This window comes from Pygocentrus nattereri, chromosome 1 (genome assembly GCF_015220715.1).
Source record: "Pygocentrus nattereri isolate fPygNat1 chromosome 1, fPygNat1.pri, whole genome shotgun sequence".
In the NCBI taxonomy this organism is placed as follows: Eukaryota; Metazoa; Chordata; class Actinopteri; order Characiformes; family Serrasalmidae; genus Pygocentrus; species Pygocentrus nattereri.
Window position 1 is genome coordinate 37,829,573 of NC_051211.1, and position 25,655 is coordinate 37,855,227.

Sequence of the window (25,655 nt, forward strand, 5' to 3'; positions counted from 1 at the left end):
ACATCGTATTTACGTGTGGGAGAAGGTGCCTTCTGCTATGCAGTATATGCAAATAATGAGGCTAAAGAGATTCCATTTAAACTGCAAAAAGCCCCCTGTTTGCCCCACCCCTGATGGCGCCTTAGAGCCCCTGAGAGAGACCCTCAGGTCAAGAAACCCCGTATGTTTGGTTTACCAACGCGATAAGGCTGCTTTAGACCCATTTCTAGCCAGAAGTCCCTGTTGTTGTAGTAGTAGTAGTAATAATTAGCAGGACATTACTCAGTTCTCTAAGAGCGGCCGTTGATTCATCCAGCGTCGCCGCACAGACCCCCTGCAGCAGCGGCGGCGGTGTGGTAACATAACCCGGCCGGCCGTCTCTGGAAGCGTTTTATTTTTATTACCCCCTCACCCGCCATGTTGGTGTTGCCCTAATACCCCCAGTGACGTCATAAAAGCATGTTCCTTCCGTCCGACGCTGAGTGGAGCTACAACTGCTGAGTGTTTAACCGCACTGGAGACAAAGCAACGAAGCTAACTGCCCCCCTTACCCCCAGGATCAGTCTTACCTGTTTATCTGACTGTATAACAGCAGTCTGAACTGGACACTCGAAGCTGAAGGTACGTGACCTTTTATTTCTCCGGCTGAGCTACTTTAAATCGCCGTCTGTGCGGTGTGTGTTGAGGAGGAGGAGGGGGGGGCAGATCCAGTTCTCCCTTCGCTGCTGCTGGTTCTATCGAGCTCCTTCTGTTCCACTGCCACCCAGGATCTGCTGGGTTCTGCCTCGCGAGGTCTGCGTCTCCGAGCTTTGGGGCCTAGCTACGTGAAAAAGGAGACCTACTTACCAACTCTAATCGCCCTAAACCTCTTTTGAGGGCTTGAAAATGACACGAAGTGCGCTTTTGCTTGAAGTTGTCAGTCCTCTGAATCCATGTGACAGTACGGCGCCTCTCCTCGCTGTTCCTGTTGTTTTTGTCCGCGCTTAAGAATCGTTAGATGTACAGATAGGTTAGCTAAACGGCTAACGCTGCTAATAATTCACTCGCAAGTAACCTAGTACATTACCTCTACAACAAGATTATACCGGGTTTGGTAATCTGCAGAAAAACTTGTTTTTTTTTATCAAGAACCTGCTCTGCAACGTTGTGTGTCTTGGGAAATTGTTTATTAGATAGGCTAATCAATAAAAACCACCACACACTGCGATGTTATTAGCTGATTGTTCCGATAAGTTCGTGTTGGGGAACTAGCGTTAACTTAACGAATTTCCATGTTCAGTCTGTGTTGGTTGTAATAAGAAAGCCTCGTTGTCGTTTTCTCTCTCTCTCTCTCTCTCTCTCTCTTTCTTTTTTGTGGTGGAAAACAGGAGCTATTTTAGACGAGCTGTGAGCAGGGTGTACTGACGATTCCGGAAAAAGTTAGCTAGCTAGGTTAACCTTGCTGGGTGGACGCTGGGCAGTTTTGGAAAGAAACATATTTAAGAAGAAACGCATTGAGCCCTGAGGACTCAAACAGGAGCTAACGATAGCTGTCGGGTCTACACACTAACAGCTGCGGCAGCTAGCCTTAATTCATTGTTTTGGATATAATTAAGGCCCGAATCATGTGTTCTTGTCATTTTAATTAGGCTTTACTAATTCCCACGCCTGTCGACGTTGCGTTTCTACGATTTTGCTGTTTTTGTTGGTGAGTTGATAAACAAGTAGGAGGAAAAACGATAGCAGCACGACTGTAATCTAGGCTATCGCTGCTACTGTTCCGGGTTAGGTGACCGATGGAGCAGATCTGTCAAGTACAACCCATGAAACACGCTTGGCAGAAATGATTCACATTCAGCATCATGAAGGTCTGGGCTTGTTTTTTAATTGGACTCTCTACGTTAGTATTTAATAACTTTTTGGTGCTCTTAATCATTTTTATACTCATTTTCTTTAAGCAACCTTCCCGAGATTTGATCATGTATGCAATGCAATGAATTCTGGATGTTAATTTCAGTTTTCAGTGTAACTTAATTCTCAGTGTTTTACAGCGTTTTCAATCATTTCAACATTTTTCACAGCTCAGCTTCCTACTAATTACTTGAAATCAGTAAAATTGTAGAGTAATAGAAGCATCTTAATACCATAATTTCATTCATTTATCAAGTTTTTTTAGTTCTACTGAACAATGATCCCAAACCTCTGAATAAGTATAGAGAGCTATATAAAGAGTAAACAGAGTGCCTTTCAGTCACAACATATTAGGACACACCTGAGCTTCTTAAACATGTCTGATTTTGCTTGAGAGATATTTTCTTGTGATTTGTTTATGTCTGTGTATAATTTATATATTTTACCCTTTTTAAAATAAACATCAACAATAGTAGCCTTCTGTTTCATTGAACAGATTCATTTAAAGGACGCACGATACCACTTTTTTCCCTTCAAAAATGATATTGAAACATTGAGTATTGTCCAATACCTTTTTTGAAGCACTTAAGATGAGCACCTAAACTAAGCTATCACGCTTAGTTTAGTACTTAAAGTATTCAAAGTATTTAAACACTCTAGTACCCCACAGAAATACACAGCTGAAGACATTAAATCACACAACATACTATTTCAGGATAGATTTGTTACAGCCTCTTCTGTTGATAGTGGCCCGATACCAATACCCGGTACTGGGTCAGTGCTCCCTCTAGCTTAATTTGAACTTAATACTGAATAACTGCCTCTTTAGTGAAAGCACTTTTCTTTATTCTCCTTCCTCTCTCTTTTTCAGATTGCACAAAGAGGGCAACTTTCTTATGCTTTCCTAAATGGACAAGTCTGATGTGTCTTCCTCACCCGGATTTGAAAATAACACACCACTGTAAATATTTGGACAGATGATAGAGACAGCCACGCTGATGACACTTGAACACTTAAAAAGCTGCTTTCATTAGAAAAAGTAATTTTTTCCTAGCAGAAATTCAGTCTGCTAAAATGGATGGAGAGGAAGGCCTCTCTCAAAAGACTGATGATGTGCACCTGGAACATAATGGTTCTTTGGAAAGTGACAAGAGAAAAGAGGCCAAAGAATCCTGTTTAAAGATTGAGGGTCAAGATGGTTATGTATTTAAATCATACCGCATTACTCCTCATGAGATGACAGATGCAACATCCTCTGATTCTCCCATAGACACACTGGTTAAAGACTCTTGTTCTATGTCCTCATACCTCAAGGGGATGATGGATTATGCATCTTCTCAGGTTGATGGACATTCAGGAGATGGTCTGGAAGTAGAGAGCTGCAATAAGCAGGACTCGCCAGCTTCTCCAACCATTTCAATTAAAGACCAGAGCGCTGAAACGGACAAGGACAATTCAGCAGATGAACTAAATGTGCATATCAAAGATGAACCAAATGAAACAGGTGAAATTGCTCAGGAGGATGAAAAGTTGTACTTTGATGGTGCTGTAGGTCCCTTTGTCACTAAAAGTAATGATGATGACTACGGTAACATACTGAGTGGCTACTCAAGTACTTTTTACGATGTTGCAATGGATGCTGTCACACAAAGCCTTCTCACGTCTATTAGAAATCCTCTTAATCCTAGAAAGAAGTCTCCTGCTTGGAACCATTTTTTCATATCTCCTCGTGATAGTACCAAAGCAATCTGTATGTACTGTATGAAAGAGTTCAGTCGGGGTAAAAATGAGAAAGACCTCAGCACTAGTTGTTTGATGAGGCATGTGCGAAGGGCTCACCCCACTGTACTTTTACAAGACAGTGACTCTTCAAATACTTCATCCAATTCTGCCTCATCTTTAATACCTTCCATTAAATCACCAAATAATGGAGACCTGGCAGCTAGCATTAATCCCCTCTTAAACAATCACACCTCACCGTCCACCTCTTTAGCAGAAGCCCCAGATGTAGCATCCAAAGAGGCATTGCAAAAGGTCAAGCCAAAAGTGGAAAAGAATGCCAAGACTGACTCTGGCATGGAACCTTCCCCACATTCCGTCAACAACCACAACGACGATGCCATGGACATTGGGTCTGACTGCTCAGGCTCAACCCATAAAAGCTCAAGTTCTCGAAGGCGATCAGCTGTGTGGAAACACTTCTATTTGTCTCCTGCGGATAGCTCAAAAGCCGTGTGTATTCACTGCATGAATGAGTTCAGTCGGGGTAAAAATGGGAAAGACTTGGGAACAAGCTGTCTAATTCGCCACATGTGGCGGGCCCACCGAGACATTGTCATTGAAGAAAATGGACAGGGCTCCACCATTCCACCACCTTATACCACACCGCCAACACTACTGTCACAGATGCAGGACCCTGTGGAGATCAAAAAAGAGCCCAGCTGTACCTCACCTGAAAACATATCACATGAAGTGCCCAATGATGACAGTGAAAATACGGTTGTAAAGGAGGAGGTAAATGATGCCACGTATCATTCTGAACAGGAATCTTCACTCAACATGTCCTTTGACCTTAAAAGTGAAAATATACCTCCATCATCATCATCCCCAGATGATTCTGCTGAAGGCCCGAGTCTAAGTCAAGAGCCAAGCTCGGTTTTCCAACAAAACAAAAAAATAATGAAAAGGGTAAAATCAGAGGTGTGGCACCACTTCATTGTCTCCCCAGTTGACCAACTCAAGGCTTTGTGTCGATACTGTCCTTGTGTCATTAGTCGTGGCAAGCGCGGTGACTTCGGCACAAGCTGTTTGATGCGGCATCTGATGAGGCGGCATCCTGATGTTCTAAAGAACCAAAAAAGCACAAGCGTCCAAGTGTATTCACCTCAGTCACTCCATACTACACTCTCTCCAGAGGAGGAAATGTCAGCAAGTGCAGCTGACAGCCCTGCTAGTATGAAGAAACAACGCACTCTACCCATTTTTAGCAAGAAGACTTCAAAACTGTGGAATCACTTTTCTATTTCTTCTGGAGACCCAACAAAGGTGGTCTGTTTGCACTGTAGCCGCACAATAAGCAGGGGCAAAAAACCAACAAATCTAGGCACTAGTTGCTTATTTAGACACATGCAAAGGTTTCATGGACATGTGCTTGAAAATAATAGTAGTATCTCAGGTGATGTGTCATCTGCTGAAATCACAGTAAAGCAGGAGCTTATGGACACTTCTGCATATGAGGAAAATAATGAGAAATTTGATGATTGCCACCCAGTTGCCAAAAAAATCACCAAACTCATTGCAGAAATGCTTGCACTGGATCTTCAGCCATCAGCTGTGGTGGAGAACATTGGCTTAAACCGATTACTGGAATATCTCCAACCACAGTATTCTGTACCCTCTTCATCTTACTTCACCAGCACTGCCATACCAGAAATGTACGAAAGCGTGAAAGAGGTTGTCCTGACACACCTCAAGGAGGCTGAGAGTGGAATTATCCATTTCACAACAAGCGTATGGGTGAGCAGTCAAACTCGGGAATACCTGACTCTTACGGCCCACTGGGTGACGTTTGAGTCATGTGTCCGACCTCAGGGCCAAGATTTCCACTGCTCAGCTCTGCTTGGTGTGTCCCCAATAGACTGTGATTACAATATGCTGAGCATACAGAAGCAGCTTGAGTATCTTTGGGACACCTGGATTGCTTCCTCAGGCCTGCAGATTGGATTCATTGTAACTGATAATCAAGCCATAGGAAACGTGCTGGAGGACAGTGCTCATACCATCATGCATTGTTTTGGTCACAACATAGACCTCATTGTTAATGAAGCCATAAAAAGTCAGAGGATGGTCCAGAACTTGTTGAGCATTGCACGAAAGATCTGTGAGCGAGTACACCGTTCGCCAAAGGCAAAGGAAAAGCTAGCAGAACTGCAAAAAGCCTATAACCTGCCTGAAAATCAGCTGGTCCAGGATGTTCCCTCCAAGTGGAAGACCTCATATTTCATGCTTGACAGATTAGTTGAGCAAAAGAAAGCCATTGACGAACTGTCTTTAGAGTGCAATTTCAGGGAACTTATAAGCTGTGACCAGTGGGAGGTGATGCAGTCAGTTTGCAACGCTCTAAAGCCCTTTGAGGTGGCCTGCAGGGAGATGAGTAATCGCACTGCTACTCTTGGACAAGTCATACCACTCATTCATATCCTTAACCGCAAGATAGACATGCTTTTTGATGAGACTATGGGTATTGACAACATGCTTAAGTCTCTGAAAGAGGCCATGGTGACCAGGATGTCTCCCACACTTCATGACCCACGTTATACATGGGCAACCATGCTGGACCCCCGGTACAAGACCTCCCTGTTCACAGAGGAGGAAGCGGAGCGGTGCAAGCAAGACCTCATACAAGAACTCGATAAGGTATCCATAGCTACCTCTGCAGAGACTAAACCTTCATTGTCCAACGGATGCAGTGAGGTCCCAGCTTCATCTAACAGTTCAGCTGCAAACAAGGACAACCTCTGGGCCTTGATGGATGACATTAGGCAAAAGATTAAGCAAGAAGACAGACCAAAGTCGTCAGAGCTTGCTGTTCTGGAGTACTTGGAGGAAGACATCCTTGATCAGAGCTGTGATCCTCTGGATTATTGGAATCTCAAGAAGTTCTTGTGGCCTGAACTTGCCAAAGTAGCTGTACGTTATGTTGGTTGTCCACCCAGCATTGTACCAGCAGAGACTCTGTTCAGCACGTCAGGTGTGAACTGTGCCCTGAATCAATCCAGACCATTGATAGAAAATCTTGAAGGACTCTTATTTTTAAAGGTCAACCTTCCTTTGATATATTTTCAATATTGAGACCTTTTTTATGCGTGCAAGCTTATTTCTTAGACCCTGATGAACCCTGACCAAGGACCAAATCGCTTCTGAGATGGCCCTTTAAAATATTTTACACTGAGGTTTAGATTTGGTATACAGAGCAAATAGATCATGTTAATTTAAATAAATGCTTTGTATGTGTACTACTGTTCAACACTTAATAACTGGAGTTGGTCTGATAACCGGTGAAAAGTGTTTTCAGGGAGGGAAGGAGGGAGGGAGGGAGGGAGGGATACTTAGCTGTAGGGTTTTTTGTGTGTTGCTGTTCTCTTTTTTTTATGGCCAGATTTTTGTCTTCTCTCTTCTTGTGCCTTATATGAACTACTTCAGGTCAAAATGCTGTAAATATTATCTGATGTGCAAACCACATCATGGTGTTCTGACTTAATATGTAAAATAGAATGGGATGCTGAATACTTTTTTTTATTGTTGTTGTTATCATTATTAAATATGAACACATGGCCCAAAAAGAAATGCTGTGACTGAAAGATGTTTAAATGTTTGTAATTTAATCTTTTCATTGTGATATTGTGGCTTACGGTACTGTCCATTAGAGTTAGCTGTTTTAAACTTGTTAAAATTTCTTAACATTATGTAATATAATGCTGTAATTTCAGGGTGAGCAATCTGTTTGAAAATTGATTTTGCAAGCACAAATGTCTTTTTCTGGGGTATTAAATTATGGGTTAATGTCAAGTTAATGTACATTTTTACAAATAATGATTTAAAAAAAAAACAAAAAAAAAAACACATTTGCTAAAGAGTTAGCATTTAGACTGGAACCATGCGATTTTCGTGGTCAATTTGTTAATAAAAGGTTTACCTTTTCAAATATTTGTCCTGCTCTTAAATTTCAAAGCTTTGTTCACACCACTGATTTATGGATTTTTACATGTCTGCACTCAGTGTCCTGGCATATTATTCCATATACAGTGAACTGGAAGATATGCCGTTTTGCCATCCAATAATCAACAAAATGAGTAGAAGTGAAAGTTTTACATATTAGGGGAAAATCGTTCTTACATACATACTTTCACAGGAAATGTGCTGCATTAATAGTATGTTCTTTACTCCTTGTAAAAGGAAGTGGTGAGCAGATGACCAAGCCGTTACACAACCCCAGGTGCCTCTTGGAAGGCAAGCAGACGCAGGCCACAAACCAGTTTTTCTTGAGAGTCAAGAATATGTGCAGCGTGGCACCACAGACTCCAGATAATCACAGTGTTGATTTAGCTCAGTGTATATTTCTTTTGCATTGATGAGAAAACATCAAAGTAACAAGCGCTGGCCATTGTTAAAAAAAAATTTATTGGTCACTTGATTGAATTTTTCAACATATATATAATAGGAACAAGATTGTCGGTCAGTTAGCACGCCATCATGTATACTGTGAATGTGGCAATCTCTCTAGTACAACCAGTTTACTGTTTAGCTTAATGCTGAGTGGTGGAACGCGGGATACGTTTATTTCTATGTGCTCGTACCCCTGGATAAAGATAAGAGGTTTGTGAGAATCACTAAGTAGTGATATCTGAGTTGAGTTTGCCTCCATAAGTATATGTGAGTATGTCTTCAGGAATGGATCCCCAGGTGCCAGATCTTCTCTTTTGTCATATCTTTAATAAAAAAAATTACAGAAAAAAGCTTGTTAAATGCTTAACATCTGAATTTTCATACATTCATTCACAACCAGTGTTCAGTTAAAAATCAGTAGTCCAGTGCGTGGGTGATATTGATTTTTTTTGCTATATCACAGTATTTGAAGAAATGATCACAATACACAATATGTATCACACCATGGAATATTGTAACAGGAAATTGGATACCTACCTCCATTTACTATTTAGTTCCAAGAAGCGTGACACTCCTGTCTGTGCAGCAAGTACATCTATGTGTAGGGACACATCTAGGACAAACCATATAGACACCTTGTATCAGACTTGACTGCCCTCATTTTACATAGTAACATCTCAACCACTTCAATTGCCACTGAAATGAACATACCTGAAGTGGACGGCACTAATGCGTGTAGCTCTTGCATGGCTTTGCCGCCTGGGTAGTTGTGATGAGATACGTATAATGAAACGCTTGAGTACACGCCATTTGCCACCAAATGTCCCATTATAAGAAGAGATCCAATTTTATACCTCCATGACTTCTGGTAATTGTTTAAACTGAAACAGAAAGTAAAGTATCAGTTTTCCTGATAACAAATGTTTGCACAAAGTAGGATGTCCCAAACCTGGTCCTTGAGTACCTGTGCACTACACACATGACTTAAAATAAGATAATTAAGAAGCTCTTCATGAGCTGCAGATGAAAGCACTGAAATGTACAGTGCAGAGACACCTCAGGACGAAGACTGCAGAACAGAATGTGTAAACACAGTAGGTGTGTAAAAAAGCATCACTGCGTCATGACGCGTCACACTGAAGGTGGTGACCGAACAGTCTCCATCCTGTAATGTCAGTAATGGCTTACAAAAATCATGCAGACGTTTAGACTTGACTGATATTTCAGACTCATCTTTGGTGACGTTTCTGCCACGCTGACAGAATAGAATGTTTACACTGGGTTCTACACCTAAATAACTATTTTATTCAATTTTACTGCATTTGTAACTAAATGCTCAGTTTATTTGCAATGCTAATCCAGTTAGATCTAGTCCTAGTTTCTCCATTTTATTATAAATATTTGTCCCCCATATCATTGCATCCCTAACAATAATTCTAATACACACTACTAAGTAAAAAGATTTAACAACGGTAAAATGAAACAATCCAAAACAATGCCTGGTGTAATTGTCTATATTCCACTGCTAGTTCCTAATCACACAAAACATACACATAATATATTTAGATAAGGATAATTGTATGGACTTAAACTGATGATTTCCTGATGCACGGAGTCATTTTGTAAGTCATAAAATCTAATTAAATCATTGTGAGATCAGAGATTTACACCCAAACAGTGAAACCACTTAAACAGCCTTCCAACTTAAAACAACTAGTCAAGCTTCGCAGACGCACTCTATACAACGTACATGAAGGAACAGCCTCGAGCTGCAACTATATTGAAGACAGGGAATGTGTAGATAATGAAGCGGAGTTCCTTGTGTGGTAGAAGGGAGTACAACAGGATGAACCCAGTTGTGGGCAGCAGCAGTGTTCGCATTCTCTTGTCCATTATGCCAAATGGGACAAAGAAGATAGTAGCGCCAAGGGCACGAGGGACAGCAGAGTAGATGTACCAGAGGAAGGGGGAGGTTTACTGAGGGGAGGAAGTCAAGGAAAGACTAAGCAAATATACAAGGGTACACAGAGTTGTTCAAGATGCCTGAAATACACCGACAATAATGAAGAATTGCTTGGTTGCACATGTCCTATACACTGATGTTTTGTAGTTGTTTGATGTGTACAAAGGGAAAAACACAAAAAGCTACTTTCAATAAGACAATGCAAGATGTCATACTTCCTCATTTTTTTGGATAAATGTGAAAAAGTTGTGAGAGATGGTCATCAAAGCCAGAGGAACACCAAAAAAAAACCTAAAACCCACCCATAGCTGTCTATTTTCTAAGTTTGCATGAGAAATCATTACAAAAAACAATATTTGAGTGACTCTTCCATTGTATTTCTACGCACTGCTAAACTCTTTACTATGGTTTACATTTACATGTACGGCATTTGGCTGATGCTTTTATCCAGAGCGACTTACAATTTGATCATTTTACACAGGTAGGCCAAGGTGGTGTTAGGAGTCTTGCCCAAGGACTCTTACTGGTACAGTGTAGGGTGCTTGCCCTGGTGGGGGATTGAACCCCAGTCTACAGTGTAGAAGGCAGAGGTGTTACCCACTACACTACACCAACACCAGTCGGTGAAAAAGGATATTCCCCAGTTGGAGCTCTTGTTCAAGATGGTGTTGTACCAGAGCACCTGGCCTTCAGGCCACAGCAGTTTCTTCCAGAACACAGAGTCAACACATACAGTGAGGCCTTTAAAGAAAAAGAAAGAAATTTAAGCTCAAGGATGATCTACCTAAACACATCTCTTAGTACACAGCTACCAAATTCAAAACAATACTTACCCAATGACAAAATCCCCGCAGGCACAGCATAATAAAACAGCTGTGGAATACTGAGCCTCCTGGATAGAAGTGACATCAGCAACATGAGTCCAAGCAGAAGGCAAAGCTCAGAGCGGAGCACAATGATAACAAAAGCAGAGAAACAGATGAAGCGCCCCTGCCTTTGTGCCATCCAGGATGTGAATGCCAGCAAAACTGAGAAATTAAGTTTGTGTAAGAAATAAGTATGATGAGACATAAGCATCATGAGAAATAAGTATGCTGACTGACACTTGTCAATGCTATAGTTTTGAAGCCAAAAAATCTTTCCCATTCCTCCAAATATGGTTGCACTTGAGCTATGAGGCTACACTAATGTGAGGACAGCATGTATAAACTACATGGTCAAAAGTATGTGGCAAACCCTCCTAATATTGAGTTCAGGTGTTTCAGCCAAACCTTTGCTAAAAGGTGTATAAAAGCAAGAACACAGCCATGCAATCTCCATAGACGGACATTTGGCAATGCCAAAAGTATGTCACACTCTTGCCACAAGTCACTTCATGAAATTTCTACCCTGCAAAGTCTGCCCCTGTCAACTGTAAGTCCAATTATTATGAAATGGAAGCATCTAGGAGCAACAACAGCTCTGCCATGAAGAGGCAGACCATGCAAACGCTGAAGCGCATAGCATGTAAAATCACCTATCCTCTGTTGTGTCACTCACTGCAGAGTGATAAACTGCCTCTGGAAGCAACAAAGCTTCATGAAATGTGTTTCCATGACCACACAGCTGCACATCAGCCTAAAATCACAATGCCAAACATCAGCTGGAGTGGTGTAAAGCGCGCTGTCACCAGACTCTGCGGCAGCGGAAACGTTCTCTGGAGTGATGAATCTGGAGGTCTGGTGGGCGGATCTGAGTTTGTTGTCTGCCTCATAGCTCCAGTGCAAAACTAAGAAACACTTCAGACACTAAACAAACATGTTTTGACTGATGAATTCTCATAAAACATGTCCTTGCCAATAGAAGCAGTTACATTTCCAGATGCATACCTACAGGAAGAGCAAAAACATTAGGGAGCGTCCTTGTGCTGTAAAACATCAGATGGAACTGTGAAGCGCTGATGAGGCAAAACAGACTCGCGACCAGTGATCCAAACTGTCTCCTCACTTCTTTTTGCATATTCCACAGAGTCAGGCAGACACACAGCCCTAAAACTCCTCGCGCTGCAGAACAAACACTCCTGTCGTCATCAATGTTCATGAAAAGTTTTGCTTGAACAATACAGTACAATACAGATATGACTAAACTCAAAATACAAATAAATACAATGTGATTTGTTGGTGATATTCATTATGTAATGCCTATTTGAATAACTGCATATATTTCATTTTTTTGTATTTTATAGACTCTTTTTACAATATAATATTCTAAAGCCTTTGAAAACCTATATATTTTTTGTTATTGTTCAGTTAAATATATTTCTGTTACTGCCTAAAACTCAATTTTTGTATTTTAATTATTACATATTATGTATTATAATTATTACATATTATGTATTATAATTATATTATAATCATCCATGTAACCAGTAGACTACTCATTTACTCGTGTTGTGGATGGTGAAAGCCTTACAATACACACAAAACATTCTTTGTGTACCAGCAAACTTACCAATAATCTGCATATAAAATTTTGGTGCCTCTAAGAATGTGAGTAAACCAGCCATGGGTGTGCTGAGTGCAGAGATAAACAACGGACCAAGGAACGTGCGGGGCACCACTCCAGGGAATTCATGATGATCATACTGCAAAGAGAGGAAAGAAAAAAAAAAGTCTAGTCCACAGTTCCCCAACTAAAAGTCCTCAAGTCCACCTGCACCGCACAACTTTTTGTCTTCTTTAACCTCATTAACATGATAAGCTGATTTTAAAGTCTGAATCTGATATGTTTCAGCACAACATTGGGCAGAACATTGTAACACTGCAGCTGTTAAACCAGTAGAGACTATCCAGTTCTGAGCCGAGTTTAGAAAAGTTAAAGTTCAGATGTGAATTCATTACTATTCATTAATAATGAGAGTTTTACCATTTTTATTGCATTAAGAGCTTCTACTCTTCTGGGAAGGTTTTACACTAGACTGAACATTGTTGGTGAGGATTTGATTGCATGATGTTGGACTTCTGTATCATCAGCACCACCCCACCCCACCCCAGTGTTATTACATACAGCCCAATCATGCCAGTGAACACAGTTCAATTGCTACCAATGCTCCACAGCCCATTGCTGGGGGCTTTATACTTCACTGTGGTGACCTTAGGATCATGTGTGGCTGCTCCAAAGCATCCTATTCTATTGGCAATGCTTTTCTGTTGAGATTAGAGGTGGCCCACCTGGCAAAATGTCATACTTGATAAGTTTTTTACAATACATGGCATCACAATATTTATTGACATGTTAATAAGAACAGGCAACGTAGGCCCACATTACTATCAAAAACTATTAATTGACTTATGTGTTGTCAGTATTTGACACACTGTGCTGCATTGAATCCAGTTAAACAGGACTAATTATGCTCTCTTTGTAAGCAAGCATGCAGTTGGTAGGAAGTTCTTGAGCGCTGCTGGTATCCACAATATGCTCAGAATACATAAGGTCATACAGCCCAGTGCTAATGAAGATTATACAAGATGTGGTAACCCCTGGGTCAGCAGTGGGTGCACCTTAAAGTAGCTGAAATCACTCGTTAGAAAGTTGTCTGGAAATTTTTAGACAAAAAACGAGCAGGTTAGCTCATTTCACAGAACTTTACCTGAGCAAGAGAGAAACTCACTGACTGACTTTTCTGTGAGTCTCACATGAACCCAAACACACAGGAACCCAAACACGAACCCCCAAACACACAGGAACCCTCACACACAGGAACCCAAACACACATGAACCCACACACAAGAACCCTCACACACAGGAACCCTCACATGAACCCCCAAACACACATGAACCCAAACACACAGGAACCCAAACACACAGGAACCCAAACACACAGGAACCCAAACACATGAACACGAACGGTTTTACTTGAAACAAGAAGGGCGGCATTTCCAAGCTGTTAATTCACAATAGGAGTGTAAATTCAGAGGGACTGCTGAAGGAAAGACTAGAGGAAAGAAAGAGGAAGACTAAATGTCATATGGCCCTACTGGGCTTACTGTTTTCTATTTGATTGCGCAAAGCGCGACTCGACGCAGACCGCAGCGCACAGAGCGCACAGCGCGCCGCGGCGTCGTTGTGACTGAAGGAGCGAACAGCAGCCGAACACACGAACAGCGGACCTACTGCAGCCTGCAGTCTCTTACCTTCTCTAAGTCAAGTGTGTGATAAAGGATATCGTGAACAGCTTGCAGATTAAAGCTCTCTTCGACTTTGGTGAAAGGGCACGCAAGCAAATGCAGACCGGCTACGAACATGAAGAGGAGAAACAGGGGGAACTCGGGAAAACCTCGCTTCCGCGCCATGATAGAGCTGAAGTCGCACTGCGCATGCGCACAGGAGGACCGGCCGTACGGGAAATGAGAAAGGTCTTTACAAAGTAAGTGTCATAAAAGTAAAATGTAATAATACGAAGGTACCAATAAACTGTTAAATCAATAAACGTGTAAAATCACAATATAGCAACTTATCGCGTAACAGAGCAGAGAAGGATCAAATGAATGAAAACAGAATGAAATAAAAGAAATAAAAATTGATAATAAAATTGACAATAATAAAATAAATTAAAAGAACACTAATAAAATAAACATAAAGAAAAGTAAAGAGATAAAAGTGCCAAAGTAAAAGTAAAAGTCAAAACAACAGCTAAAGCATACCAAAAGATATCTCAGCGAAGAGAGGAATGACACCTTTCCCTTGTGCAAAGGTAAGCAATGCAGATCATGTGGAGCAGGTTATTATGTAATATGAGTCTTACTCCTTAAAAAAGCAGTTGCAGCCTGTATGGGGGTGGTTAGAGACGTTTTAAAGTTTAAAATGTTCATGTGACACCACAGAGCGAAGCTTTAGAGATTCCTGTAATGAATTCCAGCTCGCTGAGCAGATTTTCCCAGCTCTGTAAAAGCTCTCGGCGCCTGAAGCGTGTTCCAATCACTGGAACGAGTCTGATCACATCTGATAAAAGATCCGATAATAAAGCTGCATTTTGTTTCTTGTACAAATTCCACCTGAGGTCATTATAAAAGACTTTTAACGAGTGGCAATCATGGTGAAGGTGAAGGAGAAGCCAGCGGTCACTTGAAAAGAAAAAAAAAGGTCAGACAACCTGAAAGCAGCTGGAACACCAGCTGCACAACAATCATCTCCATTCCAACACCTCAGACAAAAGTCCTCTGATATAAAGAGCGCGTCTAAAAATTTGCTTACAAGAATTTAGACAAATCAGAATTCATTAAGAGCTGGTCATTCGGAACAAAAACAGAACATGTTGGCAAAAAGTCAGCTCCTGAATGTTTGGAGGAAGAACGGATGGACTTGTGACCCCAAGAATAGCATAACCACATTACATTTTCCCCCATTATCACTTGTGTGTTTTAAATATATCTCTGTTTATGCTTATAATGCCAAGACATTACGTGTGTAGTGTGAAGTTGAAGTGGATATGTGCACTGTAAGTACACTAAATAACGAAGAAGAGGGTCTTGTTTCCCCTCACTGCAGATCTGGTCATGGGAAAGGTTTGATGTTAATATGGCTTTTCTCTCTCACGTCACTGTCTGCATATGCAAAAAGCGGAAGGAGGTGCCAGATGAACAAACCTTTTCACTTTGTCACAGTGTAGACACGTTCAGCTTACTTCTGAAGAGTAAAGTTTTGAGAATTGGGAATACTTCGAGAATTGGAAGTATCGATCCACCCACCCGTCCAACATAGTGTTACATAGACATATGCTATGTGCTGTGCTACATATGCTAGCTGTATGATGGTGTAGTAGTAGGGTATGAATGTAGAGAAAGCATGCGCTCGTGTTGCGAAGTTTAGGAATCAAATCACTGTTTAAATGGATCTCACTCTTTTTCTTCCTAGTGGACGAAAGCACTTTGTTCTTGTTTTCTCACACAACAGTTCCTTATTTTTTCTCCCCAGACAAATCCAGCCAATCGGCACTTCCCCTTGCCATCTTCTCTCGGGAAAATCCATTCTGCAGGAGCACAGTGACCTCTTAAATACCCACATGTGTGTGTTAGGGGAAGTGTGGCCTGTGTGATTTCGTACTACACAGTGTCCATAAATAGTATTTCATGCTCATCATGTTACTAATGAGTGCGTACGATGTGTTCATTCATTCATCCATAATGGATTGTATTTTTAACTACTGTGAGCAGTTTTCACGCTTTGTTTCAGGATTATTTAAATACTACCTTCCATTATTCCTGTCTAATATATAATAGCATGTCACATTTAGGCGGTAGAACAGGAGAGGGAGTGTGTTATCAGAAATAAAACACAACCTCGAGGGCTCTATTGCTTTTAGACAACAGTTCAATAAATAAAGTAAGAAATGAATAATCTGGACCGTGAACGCGGCATTTAATGTGTTTTAATTATAGCTCCTTAACATGCAGCTTGTTGCCACGTCAGAGTAACGAACTCCGCCCACGCCCCGCCCACTCGCCGGCAGTTCGTTCTCCAGCTCCTCACAGACCAGCTGGCAAGTTTGGGAGTTTAGTGTCGTCTCATCTTCAGAGCCATGGCTTTTCTACTTATTACCTCCAGGGTGGGTCAGAAGTCGCAGGGCACCGTTTCGTTTTATTGTTTATGCTGTCACAGGCCTCCACGGTGCGGTGCTGAAGGTGGTGTTTGTATTTTCTCAGCATACACAGTCTGTTTGAGATGAGCCCAGAGATAAAAGTCGATAATAAAATAAAAAAATAAAATAAAATAAAACCTGTGACTTTTGACTCACCCCGCACTTTACATTATTCAAACTTCAACTTCCAACAGTTATGAGAAGATCAATAGTTATGAAACAGTTATGAGAAGACCAATATCTATGAAACAGTTATGAGAAGATCAATAGTTATGAAACAGTTATGAGAAGATCAATAATTATGAAACAGTTATGAGAAGATCAATAGCTATGAAACAGTTATGAGAAGATCAATAATTATGAAACAGTTATGAGAAGATCAATAGCTATGAAACAGTTATGAGAAGATCAATAATTATGAAACAGTTATGAGAAGATCAATAGCTATGAAACAGTTATGAGAAGATAAAAAAATAGCATCGTATCAGTCGCTGACATTAAGCGCAGAACAGCATTAATTAATTAATTAATCAATTAATTAATTCACTCGTTCATTCATTTCGCGGATAGAACGGTTTGGAATAGAAGCCCCGCGCGTGGCGGGATGCCATTGGTTGATGCCGTGACTGACCAGGCCTCTTAGCCAATCAGGAGAAGCCACAATCGTAACGCGAGGGCAGAGGCGGAAGTGTACGTGAGTCCTGAAACCGGCATGGAGCTCTGCGTGTTTATCAGCGTAGAGAACTTTATGCTGAGCGCCTTTTGACTACAGACTGACAGCACGAGGCGTTTTCGCTTGGCCTCTGTCTTTCCCTTTCACAGTAGCGCCTTTTATCATGACTTTTAGGGCTTAGCGTTTAGTAGCAAGGTGGCTAAAGCGATGCTGCTCTCTGAACCAGCCGGTCTCCTCTTTTGTCTGATTTTGGTGTTTGCTGTTGGACCTGGCAGCACGAAGGATGTCAAAGCTTTATGTTCAACCTGCGCACGCATCGTTGAGAATTTCAGCAAGGTTTGAGCCCTTTCTGTTTGTCTCACTGTAGCTGTTCAGCCTGTCCAGCTGCAGGAATGTGACAGTGACGTTCAAACTTTTATGTTTGTCACCGCACTGGTTGCATTTTACTGTCTCCTTCATCACAGGGCTTTGAGAGAACTGCGAATAAAAACTTTGGAGGTGGAAACACTGCATGGGAAGAAAGGAAACTGTCTAAATATGAGACCAGGTGAGGTATTTCACTGGGGGTGATGTCCTTTCTGCATTGCACATCTGCAGTGTTTTGCTGACAGACATGTAAAGAAATGCCTTAACGTTTTGTGTGCTGGTCTGTAGGGATGCTCCAGTGTGGGAGTTGTGGGCTGATATGTTTTTTGTCACGCCTGCCGAAGCATAAGCATTTCATAAAATATCAAAATTGACAGTATAGCTACATGGATTGTATAACATGTATTTGTAAAGGTTTAAGTTATTTTAGTGCAGAAGTCCAGCATTTCTCAAACCATTTTGCTCTTCTGGAGTGCAACTACATCATCAAGTATAAAAGATCATTTAAAACTAAACATCTGTCTGTGATCTGTGATGCTGATATCGATGTAATTCCAGCATCATCGTGCGCCCCTACTGAGCTCTACTGTCTACACTTTGCTGATGTTATTCACTTCGTGTGTTGCTGCCAAGTAACGCTGTGTTGATTTCCTTCCCAGTGAGATTCGGTTGATGGAGATTGTGGAGGGCTTGTGTGACAGCAGCAGTTTTGAGTGTAATCACATGGTGGAAGAACATGAGGAGCACTTTGAGACCTGGTGGTTCAAGAGGTTAGGCCTCTACTGAACTTAAGCATCGAAGAGCTGCAGCTGTTTAGCTTTTACCATACAGATTCCTTACGACTAGCGTGCAAAATGTTTGAGCAAAATATATTGTTGTTTGCAGGAAAACTAAGCATCCAGACCTGCATAAATGGTTTTGTATTGAAACCATCAAAGTGTGCTGTCCAAAAGGGATGTTTGGACCAGACTGTAACTGTAAGTAAATTCCAGGATTTTGAACACCCATTGGTCTGTTCTATTTCATCAGTAAGTAATATCTTCATTGCCTTATTTAGCATGTGTAGGAGGAGCTGAAAGACCTTGCCATGGCAATGGCAGATGCGATGGTGATGGGACGAGGGGAGGAAATGGCAAGTGCTCTTGTGACTCTGGATATGAAGGAGAGTTTTGTCTGGATTGCAGTGAAAGATATTTCAGCGAAGAGAGGAATGATACCTTTTCCTTGTGCAAAGGTGAGCAATGCAGATCATGTGGAGCAGGTTATTATGTAATGCGAGTCTTACTCCTGAACACTGAGGGAAAAGATGGTATTTTCTGTGTAGTATCCGTTTGTTGTTCACTTTTACCTCGAAAATGTGATATCAAAACTGTATATTATGCATCAGATGAACTTGTCATATCATTCATCACTCATCAGTCTGGTTAGAAGCAGTAGTGATGAAATCCTGAAGCAGCTTCATGCTACTTTGTGGTTAGGTGTTGTCGTCACTGTGATGACCCATAGGTTGAATGTCGCATTGTTTTTTCTTTTTTTTTCTTCTTCCCCTACAGAATGTCATCCATCTTGCACTAAGTGCTCTGGAGCCACTGCTGAGGACTGTGAGGAGTGCAGGGAAGGCTGGGAGGAAGACCAGGAAGGCACATGCATTGGTAAGAAAAACATTTCGTTGAGTGAATGAAAGCCAGCTGCATCATATTGTGGTTAGAATATAACTTGCTCATTAAAAGCATACTAGTGGATGCTTGATATGATCTGGATAAAAAGAAACTGGCCTGCATCATTTTGTTCAAAATGATTTCTGTTTTTTAAATCACATGCATGCCTTCATTTATCAGAACAACCTCAAAAAAAGTTCTAGAGCTTCGGAGGTTTTTCAGAGTGCTTACAGCACATAAAACATCTACTCAGTTTCCAAGACTGGGATTAAGACTAGTCTTAGATTAAAATGCAAGGCGAATCACCATTAGAATTTATTCTTAGTCTAGACTTATCCCAAGTCTGTGAAACGGGCCCTTAGTGATTGATTAGAGCGCTCATTTGCATATTGCAGTGATGACCAACCATATATTGTGCAGCCCTGTGCTAGATTTCAGACAGACTTAAGTGTAATACTACATTGAATAATGAATTTTCTTAATTTTAATACACACAGAAAGACTGTCCACTGTTTCCTATTCTCGCTCCTTTCCTGAACTTTAATTGCGCTTGAGATTTTGCTCCAAATATAAATACAGCCTGAGGTAATTCTGTCAAACTGTTTGGTTCATCAGCCACCCAATGTGCTGAATAAAGTGCAACACGATGGTGCTGGTTAAATTAGGGCATAGCGAAAGTCATAGCCATCATTACATCACAGACCACTAAAATAAAATAAATAAATAAATAAGACAAAATAAAATAATCAGCTCTTCAGAAAAAGGTTAAATCCTGCTTTAACAAATGCAGATTCCACAATGCTTTTAAACAACATCCTAAACATGTTTTAATCTGTAATCCATTTTCTTATGAGTGAGTGACTCCAGCATGCCAGATTATTACCTGTTTAAAGGTAATGAAAGTAGGAAGGTAGAAAAAGTAAGGAGGAAAGCTAAAGTAGGTGGAATGCAAGGTAAAAGGTGTATAAAAGTGGCAGGAGAGAACCTGAAGAGATGCAATTTGAACTCAACAAGTGGCAAAGTCATATTTGAGAAATGCCTTCTGAACCTAACTGTTATTGGGTTGGGAAAGGAATTTCAAGCTCCACTCCTTTCCTAGTCTTGATTTATTTTTATTTATTTATTTTTTTCTCTTTTATACATGCTTTCAGACATCAACGAGTGCTCCAACGATCCCTCTCCATGCAAAGACGAAGAATACTGCCTTAACACAGATGGATCTTATACCTGCAATGGTTTGCGAACACTTTCCAATACATCATAGTCAAGAGTCAAATCAACTAAATATAGTGATAATTGTTACTTAGTTGTTTTTGTTGTTAAATATTAAGTGTTATTTATTTCACTTCATTTCATTGGTTACTTTTTTACTTTAGCTACAATCCCAAAGTGATGAGCAGAACACTGAAGCTTTATGATTTAAATGGAAATGTGATGTTAGTAATGTGTGCATGTTTAATCACTGAACTAGCACATTTCTTTCTTTCCCACAGTGTGTGACCGCAGATGTTCAGGCTGTAAAGGACAAGGGCCTGGAAACTGCCTGGCCTGCTCTGAGGGTTACAAGGACGAAGAGGGCACCTGCACAGGCACGTTCCGTTCACCTGCAGAAGTCCTAAAGTGCCTGAGTGTTTGCTCAGTGCCTGGCTCTGGTGATGATAATGTTTCCTTATTGTTTCCACTTTTTCCTTTTTTGGTAGATGTGAACGAGTGTGAGCTGCCTGATGCAGTGTGCACGGACGAACACCAGGAGTGTGTCAACACTAAAGGCAGCTACAGGTGTCGGTGCGCCAGTGGCTTTCAGGAGCAAGATGGAGTCTGTGTTCAGCAGCCACAACCAGGTATCTGTACATGTAACTAATAGGAATATTCCAGCATTTCACAACTTGATCTCTATTTGATACAGTATGTCTGTGTCTTTACTATCAGACAGGTGGAACAAAAAATATACTTGAGTAAAAGTAAAAGTGTATCTAAAAGAAAAACTGGCAACTGAAACTTTTTTTTTTTTGTTTTTTTTAGTTTGTTTGCTTCTTTATTTCTTTCTTTCTTTCTGTCTTTATGTATTTTACTTATTTTTATTCATTTTATTCAAAGAGGACTTTTATTCATCCTCTTACTTACTTACTTACGTACTTAGTATTATTTTTCTTATTTGAAAATATTAAACGCTGGTCAAAAACTGATCATGTGCCACATCCATACTGGCGAATTGGCCTTGTGTAAATGCCATTAACTTCTACTTTTACGATACAGGGTTTTAACGATTTGGTATTCTCACGATATTTTGGACAAAATTTGAATGAATAAAAATTGTTACCATAACCACATTGTTGCACAACATACTAGCATCTGTAGAGCTAGGAGGCAGGAGGAGGGTTGTGCTGAGGTGTTGATTGGTGCTGATTGATTACACATGTTTATTAACAGAATATCTATTCTCTGTAGTGCATTGTTTTGCATTGTAATATCTCTAATACATAGTGTGATATTGTCATAACCAGTCTCTGTTGTGCAGCAGCACACTGCAGTCCTGCTCCTCATCAGCAGTGCACTGTTGTGAGTAATAGGCAGTACTGTTTCTTGCAGAAACATTTCATGATCTCTGGATCTTTTTGAGATTTGTAACAAGTTTCTCTTGACAATCTGATTAAGTTAAATTTACGAAATGATGTCTAAGCATCACAACAAAGTACTATACCTGAAGTATTTTCCATACCAGTACATTCTTATAGTATAAGCCTTTGGATGAGACGTATATGATAGATACAGGAGTACTTGATGTATGTGTATGTGTGTGTATATATATATATATATATATATATATATATATATATATATATATATATATATATATATATATATATATATATATATATATATATATATATATATATATATATATATCTCACACACAACCCCAATTCCAATGAAGTTGGGACGTTGTGTAATACATAAATAAAAACAGAATACAATGATTTGCAAATTCTTTCCAACCTATATTCAATTGAATACACTACAAAGACAAGATATTTAATGTTCAAATGGATAAACTTTATACTTTAATATTCACTCATTTTGAATCTGATGCCTGCAACACGTTCCAAAGAACTTGGGACAGGGGCCACAAAAGACTGGGAAAGTTGAGGAATGCTCAAAAAACACCTGTTTGGAACATTCCACAGGTGAACAGGTTAATTGGAAACAGGTGAGTGTCATGATTGGGTAGAAAGGGAGCATCCCTGAAAGGTTCAGTCGTTCAAAAGCAAGGATGGGGCGAGGTTCACCACTTTGTGAACAACTGTGTGAGCAAATAGTCCAACAGTTTAAGAACAACGTTTCTCAATGTGCAATTGCAAGGAATTTAGGGATTTCATCATCTACAGTCCATAATATCATCAAAAGATTCAGAGAATCTGGAGAAATCCAAGCAAGGCAGAAAACCAACATTGAATTCCCGTGACCTTCGATCCCTCAGACGGCACTCCATTAAAAACCGACATCATTCTGTAATGGATATTACTACATGGGCTCAGGAACACTTAAGAAAACCACTGTCAGTGAACACAGTTCGTTGCTCCATCTACAAGTGCAAGTTAAAACTCTGCCATGCAAAGCGAAAGCCATATATCAACAACACCCAGAAACGCCGCCGGCTTCTCAGGGCCCGAGCTCATCTGAGATGGACTGACGCAAAGTGGAAAAGTGCCCTGTGGTCTGACGAGTCCACATTTCAAATTGGTTTTGGAAATCATGGACATTGTGTCCTCCGGGCCAAAGAGGACTGTCCGGATTGTTATCAGTGCAAAGTTCAAAAGCCATCATCTCTGATGGGCTGGGGGTGTGTTAGTGGGTAATGGGTAACTTGCACATCTGTGACGGCACCATTAATGCTGAAAGGTACATACAGGTTTTGGAGCAACATATGCTGCTATCCAAGCAACGTCTTTTTCAGGGACGTCCTGCTTATTTCAGCAAGACAATGCCAAGCCACATTCTGCACATGTTACAACAGCATGGCTCCATAGTAAAAGAGTACAGGTACTAGACTGGCCTGCCTGCAGTCCAGACCTGTCTCCCATTGAAAATGTGTGGCACATTATGAAGCGCAAAATACAACAGCGGAGACCCCGGACTGCTGAACAACTGAAGTTGTACATCAAGCAAGAATGGGAAAGAATTCCACCTACAAAGCTTCAACAATTACTGTCCTCAGTTCCCAAACGCTTATTGAGTGTTGTTAAAAGGTGATGTAACACAGCGGTAAACATGCCCCTGTCCCAACTTCTTTGGAACGTGTTGCAGGCATCAAATTCAAAATGAGGGAATATTTGCAAAAAACAATAAAGTTTATCCGTTTGAACATTAACAATTTTGTCTTTGTAGTGTATTCAATTGAATATAGGTAGAAAATGATTTGCAAATCATTGTATTCTGTTTTTATTTATGTATTACACAACGTCCCAACTTCATTGGAATTGGGGTGTGTGTGTGTGTGTGTGTGTGTGTGTGTGTGTGTGTGTGTTTGTTTATTTATTTATTTATTTTTATGCCCAACAGATGGCATGGTAGAGCTGAGTGTCAGATGCTTTGAACCATTTTTTGCTTCCAATTTGTTACTCCTTCAAACGTGTTACTACTTCAGAAGCCTCGTTCTGCCCATTCCTAACGGTGTCTTCTCTGGGAAAACTAGTGGCAGCTTTGAAAGAGCAAGTCATTTATAGATTTATCAGATTTATAGCATTACTGGCAAAAAAAAAAAAGTTTGACCACTTTCAGCGCCTGCTCAATAGCTTCTTTTGTAAGTGTATTTTAAGTCCTCAGGTGTTTGTCTTTCTTACTACAGGGTGACATAAAAATGATTGGTAAATGACTGAATGCTACAGATCTGCATATTGAGTTTAGATTGAGCATGGTGGAATGTTCCTTTAAAGCGCTGGGTATTTGCATGTGGCTGATGCCCTTTGGACCTCATTATGTCAGATATGATTGTTGAGATCGGCTTTATTCAAGGAACATTTCAGGGTCTAATCCTGATATAAGAAAATCTTACACATTTATGGTATTTGTTTTATGTTTGAAAGCTAAATTTTTCATATTGTTGTCTTATCAGAGGAAAGTCAGGAAGGACCTGCATCTGATGCTGAAGATTCCGAAACTGCCAGCAGGGTAACAGAACATGATGACCTGTGACATGTTACTGCAGTACCTGTTTTGGTCACCAGTCAATAACTGTTCCAACAGTGTGTTCAGAATCATGTGGAGTACACGGCACTTACTGCACACACTTGACAAACTGCACTTCTGTACCGACGGAACATGGACAGCTTATTTTTGTACTGTGGAAATACAACGATGTCATGCCCAAGCACAACCTCCCGCTGCTGCCGAATGTCTGTCGTCGTCCGGTTTTTAAATTTGTTCAGGCTGTTTGTAAATTGAAATAAAGTCATTCTATTATGTCTCAGATGATGGTATCATTTTTGATCATTTAGATGTAAGAAATGTGTTTTTGATAGTTACCGATTTGTGTGTGAGTAAAAATGTGATGGTGTGCTTTTATTTCCACCGCATGTCTTCACAAATATGGAAAAAAAAGTTTGGAATAAGGAAAAATAGTGTTTGGTAGTCCTGCTCTTGGTGATCTCTTCTCCAGAACACTCTTTACACAGCACACCCCACTCTCAGTTAAATTAAATGAAGCTGCTTTCTGGACTTAGTTAGGAACTGCATGTTTACTATAAGGGTCGTGATTAGGCTAGGCTTCAGGTGAGGGTAGGGTTGTGGCTAGGTATGGAAAATGATTAGATTTAGTTAGAGCAATGTTTAGACTGATGCTTAGTTCTAAGCAGTACAGTTGCAAGGTTAAAAAAAATATCAACTGTCTGAAGGAACAGTAGAATTTCCCTTTACATCCCTATACAGGGCATAATTAAATCTATGAGTTGTAAACATTCAGAGTGGTTTTATGTGAAATGATTTCTTATAGAGAAACTTACAGACTCCAATTTCTTCACAGTGATGGTGATAGGACCCAATTTACTGTCCAAAACAACAAGTGAACCTATGTGTTGTCTAAGTTTTTATATGATATCTTCATAGACTGGAATTTCTCTTTAATCAGTTCATTTTGAGTAGAAAACAACTGGTTTATTATATTGACTGGGTCTATAGAGCAAAATCTATTGACTGGGGACTCTATAAAACCTATACTATATTACCAAAAGTATTCGCTCGTCTGCCTTCACACGCATATGAATTTCAGTGACAACCTATTCTTAAGCCATATGGTTTAATATGATGTGGGCCCACCCTTTGTAGCTAAAACAGCTTGAAATCTTCTGG

At 40.4% G+C, this 25,655-nt stretch overlaps 3 protein-coding genes across 4 annotated transcripts; 2 read left to right on the forward strand and 1 right to left on the reverse strand.

Moving 5' to 3' along the window:
- Positions 1–234: 234 nt before the first annotated feature.
- Positions 235–6,946, forward strand: zbed4 (zinc finger, BED-type containing 4). Of its 2 annotated transcripts, none has more exons than XM_017693908.2 (2): positions 235–600; positions 2,741–6,946. In XM_017693908.2, the coding sequence occupies exon 2, from the start codon at positions 2,944–2,946 to the stop codon at positions 6,718–6,720; it is 3,777 nt and encodes a 1,258-aa protein (XP_017549397.1). In that variant the 5' UTR covers positions 235–600; positions 2,741–2,943; the 3' UTR covers positions 6,721–6,946. The 2 variants fall into 2 exon arrangements, with proteins under 2 accessions (XP_017549397.1, XP_017549398.1); XM_017693909.2 differs by lacking the exon at positions 235–600 and adding an exon at positions 727–1,826.
- Positions 6,947–8,030: 1,084 nt separating this feature from the next.
- On the reverse strand, positions 8,031–14,379 carry alg12 (ALG12 alpha-1,6-mannosyltransferase). Its single transcript, XM_017693910.2, has 9 exons — positions 14,170–14,379; positions 12,488–12,620; positions 11,866–12,039; positions 10,831–11,025; positions 10,635–10,738; positions 9,785–10,008; positions 8,746–8,915; positions 8,572–8,647; positions 8,031–8,357 (listed from the first exon to the last, which is right to left on the reverse strand). Exons 1-9 carry the CDS (start codon positions 14,326–14,328, stop codon positions 8,120–8,122), a joined length of 1,473 nt encoding a protein of 490 aa, XP_017549399.1. The 5' UTR covers positions 14,329–14,379; the 3' UTR covers positions 8,031–8,119.
- Positions 14,380–17,276: 2,897 nt separating this feature from the next.
- creld2 (cysteine-rich with EGF-like domains 2) lies at positions 17,277–24,779 on the forward strand. Its single transcript, XM_017693883.1, has 10 exons — positions 17,277–17,622; positions 17,751–17,833; positions 18,312–18,422; positions 18,538–18,629; positions 18,710–18,886; positions 19,206–19,304; positions 20,462–20,545; positions 20,804–20,899; positions 21,011–21,151; positions 24,424–24,779. Exons 1-10 carry the CDS (start codon positions 17,494–17,496, stop codon positions 24,501–24,503), a joined length of 1,092 nt encoding a protein of 363 aa, XP_017549372.1. The 5' UTR covers positions 17,277–17,493; the 3' UTR covers positions 24,504–24,779.
- The last annotated feature ends 876 nt before the right edge of the window (positions 24,780–25,655 follow it).

Excerpts from the sequence above, each read along its gene's own strand:
- zbed4 (XM_017693908.2), top strand. The coding sequence starts at position 2,944 with ATGGATGGAGAGGAAGGCCTCTCTCAAAAGACTGATGATGTGCACCTG.
- alg12 (XM_017693910.2), bottom strand. The coding sequence starts at position 14,328 with ATGGCGCGGAAGCGAGGTTTTCCCGAGTTCCCCCTGTTTCTCCTCTTC. Across the intron at positions 12,621-14,169 it reads ACACACTTGACTTAGAGAAG|TATGATCATCATGAATTCCC; the intron begins GTAAGAGACTGC and ends CTCTCTTTGCAG. Across the intron at positions 12,040-12,487 it reads ATTTTATATGCAGATTATTG|CGCGAGGAGTTTTAGGGCTG; the intron begins GTAAGTTTGCTG and ends TTTGTTCTGCAG.
- creld2 (XM_017693883.1), top strand. The coding sequence starts at position 17,494 with ATGCTGCTCTCTGAACCAGCCGGTCTCCTCTTTTGTCTGATTTTGGTG. Across the intron at positions 19,305-20,461 it reads CCAGGAAGGCACATGCATTG|ACATCAACGAGTGCTCCAAC; the intron begins GTAAGAAAAACA and ends ACATGCTTTCAG. Across the intron at positions 21,152-24,423 it reads TGTTCAGCAGCCACAACCAG|AGGAAAGTCAGGAAGGACCT; the intron begins GTATCTGTACAT and ends TTGTCTTATCAG.